The 16267-nt window shown below is 35.3% G+C and overlaps 1 protein-coding gene across 1 annotated transcript in view; it reads right to left on the bottom strand.

Moving 5' to 3' along the window:
- The window catches only part of DICER1 (dicer 1, ribonuclease III), a 69368-nt gene that overhangs the window by 23108 nt on the left and 29993 nt on the right, over nt 1-16267 (bottom strand). Inside the window, 12 exon segments of the mRNA XM_040558151.1 lie at nt 2084-2185; nt 2187-2224; nt 3246-3321; nt 3817-3949; nt 5311-5465; nt 5562-5806; nt 7406-7493; nt 7495-7532; nt 11643-12120; nt 14187-14302; nt 14305-14354; nt 15592-15752. Coding sequence (XP_040414085.1) covers nt 2084-2185; nt 2187-2224; nt 3246-3321; nt 3817-3949; nt 5311-5465; nt 5562-5806; nt 7406-7493; nt 7495-7532; nt 11643-12120; nt 14187-14302; nt 14305-14354; nt 15592-15752 — 1680 coding nt within the window.

Below are 16267 nucleotides of genomic sequence, written 5' to 3'. Positions count from 1 at the left end.
ACACAAGTCTAATTGTAGAACACAGACTTAACTTCACTATTTATAAAAGTGAAGTTTTGATGCCAATTACCATGTTTAGCCAGTATCTCTGGAACACCCTTTATGTCCTAGATCTTTGGACAAATAAAACAAATTAAAAACCCTACACTTCAGTAATTCAGTTTTTATATAAGCTTGGCTGACTTTACAGTTTTATAACACATTATTTTCCCCAGAAAACCAGTTTCAAAATGTCATTTTTTTCCCCACTAGGGATAAACACAAACAAAATTATATATATTGCCCCTGTTGCCCAGGCAGGCATTACACTATAAAAGTTTTCCAGTAACAATTCTAGGTTGTAGACTTGAATACTTTCAACAGCCAGAAGCATTTTTAACTCTGCTGTTCATATTTCTCATAGACCCTAAGAAACCATGCTTTATGTTTGGTAGGAGTTCACTACTTTATAGGTCTCAGAAAGCGATCCTTCTGTTTATCTAAAAATAAACTGCAATACATGTAGTTGTGAATTTTAAAGTTATACTGCAGCAAAACTACAGCTTTGGCTTAATGGAAAATTACTCATAAGTTTAATAACTATATTAAGCCCAAGAGGACCTTGTAGACCTTAAACATTTGCCAAAGCTTCTTTTCCAGATGTGAAAAGCTGGGACAAAAGCAAGGGAAAATATTCTTGGATTTTGTATTAAAAAAATAACCGAGAAAGAACGATACATCACTTGACAAATCAACTCCTCCAAATGAATGATAATATCATGCATTTTACAAGTAGCCCCAATTCAAAAAATGAATAGACAGGTAAAAGGACTGAAAAAGGCACTTGCGGTGACGAGAAGCACCACAAAACACATCAAAGATCCAAGCTGGTAGGTTTGTCAAGTCTTGCAAGAAAAAGTTTTTCTCATCTGACTTTCCCTCCATGATATTCTTTATGATGCCACAGTATCCTTTCCTTGGTTTTCCTAATAACTAATTATTTAAGCTACTAATAAAATTGGAGCCTGTGGAGGATGCCAAGAATGGAATTGCTTAAGGGGTATCACTGTAACTGAGGCTGTACATGAACAAAGCACTGTACCCTACTGCTCTGAGTATTCATGCATACATTCCCAGATGTGACCAAAGGCTACAGGCTTCTTCATGAAATGCAAAGATTATCAGCAATCTATTCTCAATGTTTTTTTCTGAACAAGTTACAAGTTAATTCAAAGGACCTTAGACAGAACCCATAACAACTGCAGGGGAAGAAGGAAGGTTCCTGAGCAGTCACAAAACTTCTTTCTTACATTTCCTCTTATTATTACAAAAAAAAAAAAAAAAAGAAAATCACCACAAATAACATCTAATAAGTCCAATTTTACAACCTTACATGGCTGAAACCTGTTGTAAAAGATCTATGGATAAGCTACTTAATGAAACAACTATCAGTTATCTTAGCTAACCCCTTCATTATAAGTTTAATATTTAAAGCTTCTATTTTTTAAATAAAAATATTAGAAGTATATTATTTGATACTCTACGTTAAACAAAAAATTACCAAATTCCTTGCTCAACCACAAAAGTCACCAAACCAAGCATCTAAAAAAAAACAGTGTGTAAATAGCAATTTCTGTATTTAATTAGTGCCTTGCCGATAATTTTGAGTGCCTGGCAGATATATTTGGTCTCCTGGACATCCCCATCCATCTTAAATTATCTTTTCCAGAAAGGCAATAATTCTTCCATTGCTCTAATACATTTACCAAAGAACTTAAATTTTTACAAATTACCAATGCAAGATAATTGTATAATTTTATCTCCCAGTTATCACTATACTAGGAAAATACAGTCAACTAGCTTTACAGAAAATGTACATTCTTCAATTACTGGCGTGCTTCCATAGCATCCTCTCCCATAAGTTCTTTTGTAATAATAAGGTAATAGTGCAAATTTCCATACAGCTAAAACTGCAAAATATTTCAAGATTAAATTAAATTGTAAAAGATTCCTATCAGGTACACATTGTGAGTTAGCAGTTTTGTCTTCTGATCAGTACATAACACATTAGATTGGAGATGTGGACAGCACTGAGTGTACTAACAGCTTTAGGATAGCACTGTCTTCTTTTTGTAGAGCCTGGCCTTCCTGGAACACTGGTTTCTTCTTCATCATGTAAATCAAGCTCTTCCTCATATTTAACTGTTTTCTTTCCCAACTGGCATCAAATGATCATCCAGTTCACCTGAGTATTGTGAAAGATTACAAAGAATAGCATTAAGAACAATCAAGCCTTGGTCTCTTCAAGTACTGTGCAAATGTGGTTGCTCAGGAAAACACCTCAAATAAATTTTTTAAATACACTAATGCAAGCCTCCAAAAGTCTATCTTTGGGGAAGGAGTGAAAAACGTTAAATTATTAAGTACTTATTTATAGTAACATTTTATGAATTTAAAATACTTACAGTTATCAGAAATCTTAATTCACATGGAGTTATGCTAAGAAAGAGAGAACATTTACGTTCCTGTATCATTCTAAAAAGGGAAATACTACTATTTAATACTACCTCAATACTGAGTTTAGCCATCAAAATGTTATTCTTGGACAAATTTATTGCTTTGAATTCAGTGATCAAAAGGTGTAACTCATCAGATGGACAACATACAAAAGCCAAACTTGTTGTTTAAATGAAATATAAATATTTCTGTATTTCATTCAAAGCACTGATAACATGGAATTCTCTTTAAAACATTCTCTAAGAATATGCGTCATTACTAGAGACAAGACAACTAAAGTATCCTGCAATGTTTTATTTCTGGACAATGACTTACAATGCAGTAAATACAACAAATTTTGGGCTCTATACTTTAAATATTTCTTTGTTAAGATTCACTTTAAAAAACATGAAATTATTTTTTGGCCGTGGTATGTAGTTCCTGATCTATAACCAACACCTTCTAGGGAATAAGATTATTTTCCCCTTTACGTTAAGTATTTTCAATGTAAAAAACTGTCTGTCTCTTATTACTATTGCATTTGCAATAGATACGTTAATAAGAAATTTCCCTGGAAAATGACTTCAGCTTAAAAGGTGTATGCTAAATTATTAACTACATGATGACATCACAGAGCAAGGTAAGAGAAAGGAAGTTACAGTAGATGGATACATCAGAAATCCATATATATGCATAACAGTCACACCTTCTTCAATCTTTAATTATCAAAAAACTCTTTACCAAAGAGACATTGCTTTTCAAATTCTTACCGATTTTGTGCAGTTTTTCACAGCAAATAAGAGCTACAACTCTCTCAGCCAATCTTGCACAACTCATTGGAGGACCCTAGAAACATAAAAATATTTCTTAAATACTTCAGTTGATTAGCACATTATTTATTATATGTTAGAAACAATTAGTTTAATTTAACATAAAAATATTAGACAAGCAAAGCTTAATAAAATATTACACCAATGAAAGTTTCACGAAGATACTTACACTTATTTCCCATGGAAACCAAAATTACAAGCTTTCGAACTGAAAACTATTATTGATCAAAAACAATAAAGTACATGTTCCTTTGATCGATATATAAACACGCAAAAAAAACCAAAGCGTTGGAAAAGATATCTAAGTATTTTTGCCCATGGAAAAAACAGTAACTGCTGGAAAACAGGTAACAGAAATAGACACATTTAAATGCAGTTACAGAGCACAATACGGGAAGAGAAAAATCATGTGATTTTCATTAACGACATTGAAAATAATCTAAAGAGGTGTGCACACATCTATACCAACATATTCATTTATTTCCATGCTTTTCCTTCCCCAAATACCTACAACAATTGAAGCTCGAAGAGGTGAGTTGATTGGCAGGTAGAGAGTAGAGTAAAATGTATGATCAGGTAGTTCTCGGGTTTTACACTTGGGAGCTAGGTGTGTAAATGGATCGCTTGGTAATCTAGCGCAGTACCTAAATTGACAAGAGATTTTTCAGATCATCAGAACTTGCAGATTGAAACCTAAAGACATTTCAGTGGACTCTTGCCTTACTGGCGTAAACACTACATAAGATCATTTCATGACATACTGAGCACTGCAAGGGGACATGCACTACTAATGTTCAACTAACTGCCAAATAGGAGACCACCTAGGGTTGGTCTCTAGGGTTCACTGGTGTCCTGTTTCTCCACTTTGTCAAGTTTCCCCTCCAAACGTAGCCCTTCCTCTGCTGTAGTTATGTCCCCTGCCTCCTAAATAGGCGTCAAAGGCAAACGTGTTGAGGACACATTCTATACTACCGGGTCAATGAATTGAACTGCATCGGATCTGCTAATGGCCCATGAATAATGACACTCAAACCAGATGCCAGCTAGCCTTTTTGAGTCATCTACCACTACACTCTGTGAATCTGACTGCTTTGCCACGTTTTATTTGCCAGGCCATCCCACCCAAATGGTCCACATCTCACAATATGGCTACTGATGTGCTATGGCAATTCCACTGAAAGCTTTACTTAAGTGAAGTAAATGATGTTCACTGCTTTTCCCTTGTTCATAGAGTCAAACTTTCAACACAGAAGACAACAGGGTCTGTTCAAGGGCAAAAACTGGCCTTGATGACACTGTGGGCTATTGCAAACCACCTTTCTTACACATCTAGGAACACATTCTATAACGACTTGATCCATATGACTATGGGAAGTTGAGCAGTTTGTACCTCTCTGGCTCGTCGTCTTTGCCTTTTTGGAAGAGGGTCACAACATTCACCTTTTCCTGTCTCTGAGGACCTTCTCTAACTGCCATGACTTTACAAAGATGGAATCAGCTTGTTCCCTTGGAAGCATATTATCCTGTCTTGTGGAATGGATTATGTTCAGCTTACTATGTTTTTGTTTTTGAATACAACAACAAAAACAACAGCACACATTGATCTGGCAAATGTGAATATCAGAATTGGAAGATTTTACTACAGTTTTAACATGCTACTTATCTATTTTAAATCTAGCTTGGTAAGAGGGGGGGGGGAAAAGGACCTCACTATCTAGTTTGAAATTAAGTTTTCAGGACAGCTTTAAATTACAGAATGGTTTTAATTACAAAGGAATCTATTATTACACTTATTATATCAGAGCTAGAACCTCTGTAGGATGAAGAGACAGAAAGTGAACTATCCCTTCGAACCAGCGTGATCACTTTCTTTCGAAGAAAAGACCCTGTTCAACATTCCCGAGAGGAAATATGTACAATGCCCCAGCCTATGCTCCCATGTTCCAAGACAAACTTACGAGCTTTTTATTCACAGACAAAAAGTAAAAGTGAACATGCCTCCTACCTATTTATGTGTCCAATTGCAGTGTTAATAGTAACTCTTGGACTGTTCTCATCTGGCCTCAACACATAGGGTGGAAATACATCATCATCATCAACAATGGGTTCAGTTTCGGTTTCGCCAGCATCAACAGATTTTGAGCATTTGTTTCTCAGGATCTTAACATTTCAAGAACACAGTATGATGAGAGATGTTTCCTTTAAAACATACTATGATAATTTAACAAAAACAGGCACATTCCTCTGGCCACATACCTTCTCAATTGCTTTGTATGTCTTAAGATCTTCTTCAAAACTTTTAATTTTGTCTGTATCTGCTAACATTATGTAATTGGAAATTGGTGCTCTAGCTCTTCCTTTTGACTGCACATAGGAACGGTATTCTGTGGGCAAATCAAAACGCACCACCAAGTTGCATTTTGGTATGTCAACACCCTCTTCTACAATACTAGTAGCAATAAGTAGGTTGGTCTCATGTGCTCGAAATTTTCTAAGAACCTGCAAAAGTAATGAAGATGAATTGAGAGATTAATCTGACACTTGACTGCATCACCCATTTCCTCAAAAGCTAGTACAATCAAGGAGAACTGATCAGACATTCGAAAAATTTGTCTAAGTATGCAGATATAAAGCTACTATAAAAAGTACTTTCAGAACACAGCAAGACCATTTTGTAAGAATAGTCAGACTTCTAGGAATATATCTGATATATATCTGAAATTATGCAAGTCTAATGAGATACTGCAGCCACTAGCAACAGAAGCACCCACCTATTTTTTATTTTTATTTATTTTTAAATAGAGCCTAAAAAAATGCTGCCTTCAGAGAGCATTTTTTTTCATCAACTATTTCTAAGGTGAAACATCCTCTTGGGGGCAAAAAAGTCTCATTCTAGAGTTGGTACTTCTCATATTTATACTGTTTTAAACAGTAAGGATTTTATTTTTTTTTGAGGTGGAAAAAAGAAGGGTCAGAAGAAGTATAAAAATATTTTCCAGAACATTAAGCATTGTGCCGTTATATTAGAAATTCTAGAAAAGAAACAAATATTTAAAAAAAACCTAAAAAGTAAAATATACAGATTGTACCATGTTAATAAAGAAAGAAGATCCCCCCCCAAATGAAAAGTTTATGTTTTAAATTTGTTACTGAATAGGTGCCACAACATTCACTGATTCAAGTTTTTGTACACGTGGCATATGATCAACCTAACCTTCATTAGTGGATTAAACCCATACTAGTTTATGACATTTTAAAGGCTTTATGTTCTGGATGGACAGATGTGTCTTTTGCACCCTTTCATGCACGTACGTTTATTCTTATATAAATGTGTGTGTATGTGTGTTTGTTTTTAATCAGATTTTATTAGGCATGATTAGCTTAATTACTTTATAAGACGACATTTTTTCTTTTAAATACATTCACTATTCAACTCCTGATCTACTACACTTCAGTTTTACTACAATAGTTCTTTTTTTTATTTTTTTTTACCGTGCATTTAAGTTAGCGTTCTTTATTTAACATTATTTTCTGCTCACCATATATAAGTCCAAATTTATACAAGTACACAATGATTTCAGAAGGATACCAGATGACAATATCATCACAAAACTGAGAAAGTTGACAACCCAGCTGGGGTATGGGGGAGGAATGCATTTGTCTTCAAAATACTTTACCTGCATGTGAGTTCTAAATCATGGAGTTCTATATTTATGTAACTTAGAGATTTACAAAACTCACTTTTAGCAAAAATAAACATAAAAGCAACTTAATAATTGGTAAAAATGCCAGGAACCTTGACTTTCTGTACAGTATTACTGTACCACTATTAACCCAATGGAGAACAATTAGATGACTGATGAACTCACAAGACAGGATCCTAATTTTACATGAAGTGTTTAATTTGTTTGTACAATGTGACATAGCAAATTATCTAAACATCTGTTATTTTTATGAAAAACATCTGTATTTCAAATTAGTATGCATATTTGTTAAACCATAGGTATTCCCTGAACTTCCAGTGACTGGGCCCAGACTCTGTTAAAAAAAAAAGTTCTGAAGGTACTGCTAGTTTCAATTATTTTTCTTGAAGTTACCTCCTTCCTGTTTTCTGAATTCTACTTCCATCTGCTTGTTACGAGGCTGATTCTTGCCAATGCCATGTCCAGTTATAAAATTGCTACTGATTGTAAGCCAGTTCTGGATCTTGTTTACCAGCTTCTTTTAATCAACCTAAAAATATTACATGTGTTTTAGAAGTCACACAAACCAAAAAATGGAAGACAATTTTGTTTACAATACTATGTTAAATAAAAGTGGAAACATGAAAATTACGCATCTTGCTAGCACATAAGCTAGCCGTAGATTTCTTTAAAAAGACTAATCTCTAGTGAAAACCTCTACAATGATAGTAGACAGACCACGTACAAAGCATGCGACTGCATGCATCACATTACATTTTAGACTTATCATGGTAAAACCTGTTGTTAAAAAACAGGTATTTTCAAACCAAGCTACTACTCTAAGCTCTTCCTGTTGTTACTAAACCCTATTCATGACATTTAGTGAATTTCTTTTTCTGTAAACCGACTAACTGTAGCAGAAGACCTGTTACTGCTCCCTCAAAAAGGTGTGTTTCCTCAACATAAGGTGTTCATTCAGTTTATTCCCCTACATCTTTCTTAGCTTACAAAAGCAGAAAGGCTGACTAAGGCAATGCTTTGATTTCACAGACAAGCTAGAAGATTGCTTGTATAAATAAGTACTGAATCTAGAATGAGGCATTTGTGGATTTAAGAGCATAATTACCTTGTGTAATCAAAGTAATTGCTTATGCTGTAGCATCCTTAGTTGATCTGTTTTCAGTATGGACAGAATCTGTGATTTCTCAACCATAGCAGACTTATGAGCAGCAGAGCCAATAAAATCAAGGGGGTCATATACAAAAAGTTACACCTCTTGCATCTCTCACTAAGCCATCCCAGTACCAGTTTTCTCATAACACATCCATCTGTCCGTCACCTGGTCCTCATGTGTAAGGACAAACCTGCCTTCATACACCTCCAACAGAATCCAAATTCCCCTCATTTACATCCTGAGGATTCTGCCTCACAGAAGAGGCTGGATGTTGTGCTAGCCTGTGACATACCTAGCACATGCCCAGCTAGCTGCTGTCAAACCAAATAGAAAATAGCAGTTCTCCTGCTCTCTCCCCCCAATGGAATACTGCTCAAGTCACCGGTTTCAATGAAGCTTATGTGAACATAAAGCACTTTGGAGGCTTCCTTCCTTTGTACTTTGTTCAAACTGGAATGGTCAGGGAGAATAAGCAAGAAAATGGAAAAGCAGCAAATAGTTTGGTATCCTTAGAGAAACAGACAGCACAAGGACATGGGTGTATTAGAATGAGTCCAGAGGATGGCCACAAAGATGGTCAGGGTTGGAGCATCTCTCCTATGAAGACAGGCTGAAGGAGTTGGGGTTGTTCATCCTGGAGAAGAGAAGGCTCTGGGGAGACCTTTTCAGTGTTCTCCCAGTACCTAAAGGGGCTACAGGAGAGCTGAGGAAGGACTCATTGTCAGGCAGTGCAGTGATAGGACAAGGTGGAATGGCTTTAAACTAAAAGAGGGAAGGTTAGATTAGGTATTAGAAGAAATTCTTCACTCAGAAGGTGGTGAGGCAATAGCACAGGTTGCCTAGAGAAGCTGTGGATGCCCCATCCCTGGAGGCGTTCGAGGCCAGGCTGGAAGGGGCATGGGGTATGGCAGGGGATTGGAATTAGATGATCTTTAAGGTCCCTTTCAACCCAAACCATTCCTGTGATTCTCTTACACTAGAGCAAATTCTCTGTTAGCTGAACAGACTCCCATTTCTATATGCAGCCTATGCTCTAGAGAGGCATTCTAAGAAATTAAGAGTTATAATGGGAACAAAGCCTTAGTTTTGTTTTATTTCTCCATGTGCCATTTCTGCCAAGCTGTATAGCTTCAATTTGAGCACTATCTAGTAAGCATTCCAAACATTCCTACTGTGTCTCACTCATTACAGAAATGGACAAAAATTAAAAGCAACTGATAAACATGTCACTGTGCACAGCTTTGGAAAGTTCTTGAGAAACATTTAGACTTTAACATTGTGGTCAAAAAGAAATTAAGTAGTGATAGCTAGTAGGTATTGTTTCCAAACAGACCCAAATTTCTGCTTTCAGACCCTTCTCTAGGGAAGTTGTGAGGCACTGCAGTGAAAACAGATGGACACGGGGCCTCAAAAAGTGATTTCAGGTTCCTCTAAGCTCCATTTCAGATCAGGATGAACTGTAGAGACCAAACAAAACAGTAAATGAGCCCACTTCATCAGTTGTGTACCGTAATAACCAAAAAACAAAGTTGTTGGGGGCAGGAGATGGATTGGTTTTGTTTGGTTGGTTTTGTTTGCTTTTGTTTTTTCCCCAGTCTCTAGTCTGTAGCATTTACAACATGAGCAGTGGCTGCTGCTAAAGATCTCTAAAGAAAGATTAGCCCTAATTACTCGTGTCAGAGGAAAATCCTACCCCTTTCTACCACAAAGTTGAACACAGGCTACAAGTGTTGCCCTTCCTCATTCATCATGAACTACGGACTTCATAAAACAGGATTACAGTCTTGAGTTTTAACTGTGGGATAGATTTTAAAAAAATAACGATACTACTACTACTTTAAGTTAGTTCTGATCCATACTGGATTATTGGAAGCTTGGGTGATTTTAATATACTAATTCAAAAGTTTCTGACTTCCTTATTCAGGAAACAGTATTTCTACCTGTATGTACAGAATCAACGAGGCCCTTGAACTAATCCTCTCAGTTTAAGTGAGCCTACACTAAGATTCTCCATGGGAGACCTCCAGGCTTCTGTCAATCAGCTCAAGGGTGCTGATCTTCCAGGAATTTTGAGACCAGGTGTACATGAGGTACAGGAGCATTTTGAAATTATGTTAGGTAGCTTTCAAAAGTGGATAAAAAGATGCATACAGTTTGATTTTTTGCTGCCCATAGCCTATACCAAAAGGGGCTTAAAAGCTTAAAGATGGCAGAATCGGTTACCTATTGGATCTAGATATCATTCTCTGTTGGTTTCAATAGTAGTTAGCATATAGTATAGTACATAAGTCACAGTCTACAAGAACAGACAGCAGAAAAAAAGTATTTCAGCCTCATTCATAATTTAAAAGAAAAATAAAATTTCACATTTCCATTCACTCCCTGTAGGGTAGTGAAACACTAACTTCAACTCAACAAAAAAAAAGTTATCAGGATCTATTAAAGTTATTTCTTCAAGAGTTAATAACAGAACACGTTCATTTCACTGAATGGCTTAATTTGCATTATATAGCATATTTATGTAAACATATTTCAGAGTGCAGAAAAGCAAACAAAAAAGATGAAGTTCACAAAAAACACATAGGCAAGTCTGCAGATCAAAGACTATATTATGTAATACAAACTATTCAGTCTGGCAAAAGGTAACAACATAAGGGTCAGATTCAGAGGTATCCAGAACTCAATAAACAGATTCCACAGGACATTTAGCACACTATTAAAAAACCTACCTCCCCTCCCCACCAAAATCAAGATGTAAATAATCAGATGTCACTCAGTTTGTGGCAAATGGCATTTAAGAATTTTAAATGTTATGTATAATTATCATGGATCACATTCAGGAATTAGAACTGATAAGGAACGAGAGTACTGCAAAGTGTATCTTGGCAAATATTCCAGGGTTCATATTTTTCTTATTGCATACTGTAAGAAAGTACTTAGTGTTTTACTGAATAGGCATTTTTATAAACACCAACTGTTAAAGTAGTACTGGTAAATCTTAAGATATATTTGTGTAAGGGCAATTTGATTTCTGCAGACTGAATCATATAATAATGTGATTTAGTAAGGTAATGGTAAAATTTCCAGAACTATTGCACTCAGTAGGCTAAAGGAATTTCCAGCATCCACTGCAAATATAAATTAAAAGACTGATTAGTACAAGTCAGTATATGTCTATTTTACAGTTAAGGTACAGTGTTTCACCTTCTAAACAAATCAAATTACAAACCCAGATCCAAAATGAGCCCTTTAGTATAATTTTCAAAAACATTTGGCCCTTCCCATCCACCCCATATACACATAACCTGATTTTTTTGTTGTTATTCCTTCTTTACATAGATCCAGTATTGTCTCCTAAACCAACTTTAAATGGAGTTCTGAAAATACAAGATATACAATATCCTACATATTCACAATACTAACATCCATGTGCTGGCAGCTGAGTGTGTTTTTTTAATTATTTTTTTTAAATAAAGAAGATTTACCTATTTAGAACAACTGCTGTGTATCTTCTTTCCACAAAAATAATTCCACATAAAATATTAGTAAAAGGAGATGGGAAATTAGTCTCTGGCTTCTCTTTTTCCTCAATTTCTTCATCCTCATCATCATCTTCAGAATCACTCCAGGACACATAATTATCCTGATTCCTATTGTTATACCATTCAACGCTTTCAAACTGCTGCCGTTCATATGGTTTGTATTTGCGCAAGATTTCAAGCAGCTTTATTACTTTTGGGGTTACAAATTTCAGGTCAAGTGAGGCAGGTGAGAAGTGCTCTTCACAGAGTGCATGTATTTTCCTTAGGAAAGTGTCTGTAAACAATAAAAATTTCCTGTGCAGCTCCTCTTGTTCATGTTTGATATACTTCTGTAGCTCTCTCACCATCATCCCAGCTACCTTATCTGCACACCAGGGTCCCAGAACAACCAACACAGCTCGACAGTCTGACAATATCTACAACAAATGAATTCAAATATCAGTTTAAAGAATACATTCATGAATTATTCATGTAAGACTGGGATCTGTTTCTCATATGGCACAATCTTTGTAAGGATTATTATACCTATTCTATTACAAAAATATTTAAAATTGGCTTCTGTCATTTAGACAACCTTGGGAACTTTGGTTCTAAGTCACAACTAAACTTTCAAATTCTGACATTTCTGAACCTCAAAATAGTTTAAATAATATTTTGCAATTTGGTGAAATTGTTATTTGAAATTTACCTTAAGATAATTATGTTAAAAGGAGAATACTTCTTGAGGCACCTCAATAAACAAAGCAGAAAGAATTACCCTTATGTTTAACATTGAACTAATAACAAAGTAAATGCTTTAGTAGGCATTTGTCTTTTTTATTTGTTAGTGATACTTCCTAAGCTTTCAAAAATATCTGAGCAGAAAGTTGCATTAGGTTAATCTTACTAAGTCTCACCTCTCAAAGGAAAAAATTAGGGGTAGGTACATGGGGGCCCAATAGGACAAACAGAGGGAACTGCACACTACTCAGAGAAAAAAGCATAGACTCTTAAGTACCATCAACATCTTATGTGATGGCAAGGCTATTCCTCCCACAGAGTCAAGTGATCAAACACTAAACAAAGAAATACAGAAATGAGTTACAACAATACTAATGATCTACATGTCCTATTAGGACAGAAGAATCTCAAAATAGTCAGGATATTAGTTTTCAGTTGTCCTCATCCTTAATCCTCTTCCTTAATTCTGTGAAGAAATATAGAGCAAGATTTCTTTACACTATCTTCCCTAACATTTGTTAGCTGTGGGACTTGAAGGCATTTTTTTTCTAAACAATTGTAACTACATACAGAGACTTGATTCTCCCCACAACCAAGACAAAAAGACATCACAGGTGGAAAACATTTCTTTTTCTTAATATGGGTGCCTCCATCTTCTTGTAGAGCTACTGGATCAGCAAACAAGCACAGAGGGCTACGTGCATCAGAAGCATAGTAGTTAATCCACTCCTCTGGACTACGAAAATCCTTAGGATCACACCCAGCTGCCAGTATTCCTTATTTATTTTACCCTATTGCATTTTAAGTTTAGCACAGAAGTAACCAGGACTTCCTCTTCTCATGCAATTGTGACAGACTGAAAAGTAGAAATATAGCCTGCCTTACTTATCATCCTTCTCTCTGGTGCAAATAATCTTTTTTTTCTGTACAGTGCCAGAGTGCTGGTTTTCTAGAAATGTTTAAGGAAACTCTCTTCAGCACCAAAGTATTCCAGAAATACGATTGCCAAGTTCCTCATAGATTGCTATAGAAATACTACTCGCTTCTAACTTCTTGTTAAATAAAGAGACTTAAGTACTTACATAGTTGTACCTCAGGAGGCAATTTCAAAGCCCAAACCCCAAAGGAAAAAAAGGGTGCTTCGACCTCAGACCTAAAGTGTGACAGGTCCCTGCTCAATAGATGCTCACCATGCCTTCTGTATTCTACTCTGCCATCCTGCATGACAACACATGGGCAAACACGTAGAAAGGTAGGGGCAAGCTTCAGGTTGAAATTCCATTCCACTAATTCAACATTGTTCTAAAATAAATTGTGGAAATTGTAGGGCTATGGTTGGAATTTTTGCCTCTACTCTTACTTTATCATCTTGTAATACAACTACACGCAGCTTTTCCTAATATTCCCTGAGGCATTATTTCCTCTTCTGTACTGAATTATTCAAAGGTCATTGGAGATCATAAAGATGTCAAATTCTTGACTTCAGAAATCAGGGTGCAGAATATTTTTCTGCCTTAAGCTAATTCGAATACAAGATTCTCAAACCAGATGAAGTTCTGATCTAGGAATTGATGATTGACATTTAAGCCCCAATCATTACCTGCACTGGAATACAAAAATAAGAAGTCTTTTTGCTTAGATACGCTAGGCTGACTTAGGAAGTTTCAGTTAGCTTAGAAAGTTTCAGTAACATATACTGCAAAGAAAAACAGTAGTATGATTTCAATTCCCATTTTTTTTTTTCCGCACGTTATGTCCTTACCTGTTTTGAAATTAATGTAGAATCTCTTTCCTTTGAATGCACAGATATGTTGCAGTCATTTAGAAAATGAAGCGCTTCATCCAATTCCTTTAATAATCTTCCATACAACCCACTTTGTCAGTATATGGTCCACAGTCTACAACAATCTCACATGGCTGAGAAGTATATCTTAATTGAGGGCAAAGATCAAGTTATTTCAGCCTGTTAAGGTTACATGGCAAATAGCAAGGGCAATATGTAGTATAGTCAAGTACATTTCTCCACCATGAATGGAGTTACACAGTTAAATATATAAAAAAAAGTAGAATTAAAAAAAGTAAAAAGTAAAAAAACCACCACCACAAATACTAAACTACCGTGTTCTAAAATAGTATTCTTTCTCATATACTTCCTAAAAAAGAGGTTAATATCACTATCTACACTTCAAATATCAGAAAATTTATGGCAAAGCAAATTGATTCTACTTGATCACCATCTTCACTTCTAGTATTCCAAAGTGTACTCTTTTGATATGCCAAACAAATAAAATACACGTAACATAGATTTAGGTCTGTATATGCAGTTACACAAGTAAAGTATTTACTCTTCTTGAATGTCACAACTACAAGTGAGAAATTCGTAAAAGCAAATGGTTCACATCGGCTCAGAAAAAATACGTTCAAGAAAAACAAACAAAAACACAAAGCAACTGTTCCAGAACATCTTTTTGATGTTATCTGAAACTCAGTTCATACAAAACAGTACAGCTGATGCAAGAAAATGTGTAATTTATTAATTGTTTCATATTAGTCTTCCTCCACAGCAGTCACATTATCACTACCTTTATTTAAAAAAAGAAAATTCACAGCATTTTATAGCATGTAAAAAACACAGTGGAAAACACTTGCTATACTATTCCAGTAGTGTTTTTACTGCTTCCTCTTATCTCCCTCTGGCTTTCATTACCATCTAAACCCAGAGTAGTCATTTAGAACAACAAAAAAAAATCCATGCAACTTCTCTGGCATCTTGGACTATGGATGTTGCAACGTTTTTCTAAATGAAATAGCAACATTACAGCATACGCTGAACATAAACCAGCTACTCCAAACATAAGACAGTGAGTTTTACAACAAAAAAATATTATGGTATGATTTTTGTCTTTTTTTTTTTTCCCCAATGTAAAATGTCTGAATATTAAAGTGAAGCATTCTTCATACTTAACCTTAAGGAAAAATGTGCTTCAACACTGGTTACTCAAAAAGCAATTTTATGTTTATCTTCCTGTCCATAACCCATATGGACGTAATGGCACCATATACACACACTTTCCTTAATGTTTCACCTAGGAAACAACTCTGATTTATTCCTTATTAAATGAAAATGCAGTTGTGAATTAAACTGCTATAACTGTACAACAACATACCTGTCTAAGACCACCAAATCAGTTGCAGTTTCAGCATTGCTCTTTAGTATTTTCTCCAGTTTCTGGATCTTCTCCTCTAACTCAGCAGGATCACATTTCCCATTTAAAATGGAAGCTGTTAATCCCAGGATTCGAGGACATGATGGGTAATTCTCACAGATCTGTAAATTAAACCAGAATGAAATACCTTCAGACAGTTGTTTCCACCATTCTGCAAGCCTGCTATCAAACTACTAGGCAAGAAGCTTAATAGGAAATTAGTATTTGAATAGCGAGTATTGGACAGGGAAACAAACACCCAATAGATATTTTCTACTCTATTGCCTGGAATTTAACCTAGAGAACTAAAGAACATTTAACAGCAATCACATTTAAAGATAAATATTTACTTGGTGGAAATATATAAAGAAATAGACTGTTAGGATCGCACAGGATATCCTTGCCACATTTACAACAGACACACACATCATAATACTTACACACCATGAAAAAAAAAAGTATTATCTGATAAATAAAGTACACATGGTTTGGTTAAACTTGAAGAAAGATCTGGAAAGACATCTGTTATAAAGGTTAGCCATATTATATACACCAAATACCACACAGAGACAGCAATATTCAAAAAAAGCTCTACAAACACATTCAGAAATCAGTAATTTAAAAATAAAGAAACTGA

This window comes from Cygnus olor, chromosome 5 (genome assembly GCF_009769625.2).
Source record: "Cygnus olor isolate bCygOlo1 chromosome 5, bCygOlo1.pri.v2, whole genome shotgun sequence".
NCBI lineage: Eukaryota > Metazoa > Chordata > Aves > Anseriformes > Anatidae > Cygnus > Cygnus olor.
This window is presented reverse-complemented; position numbering and strand designations above follow the sequence as displayed.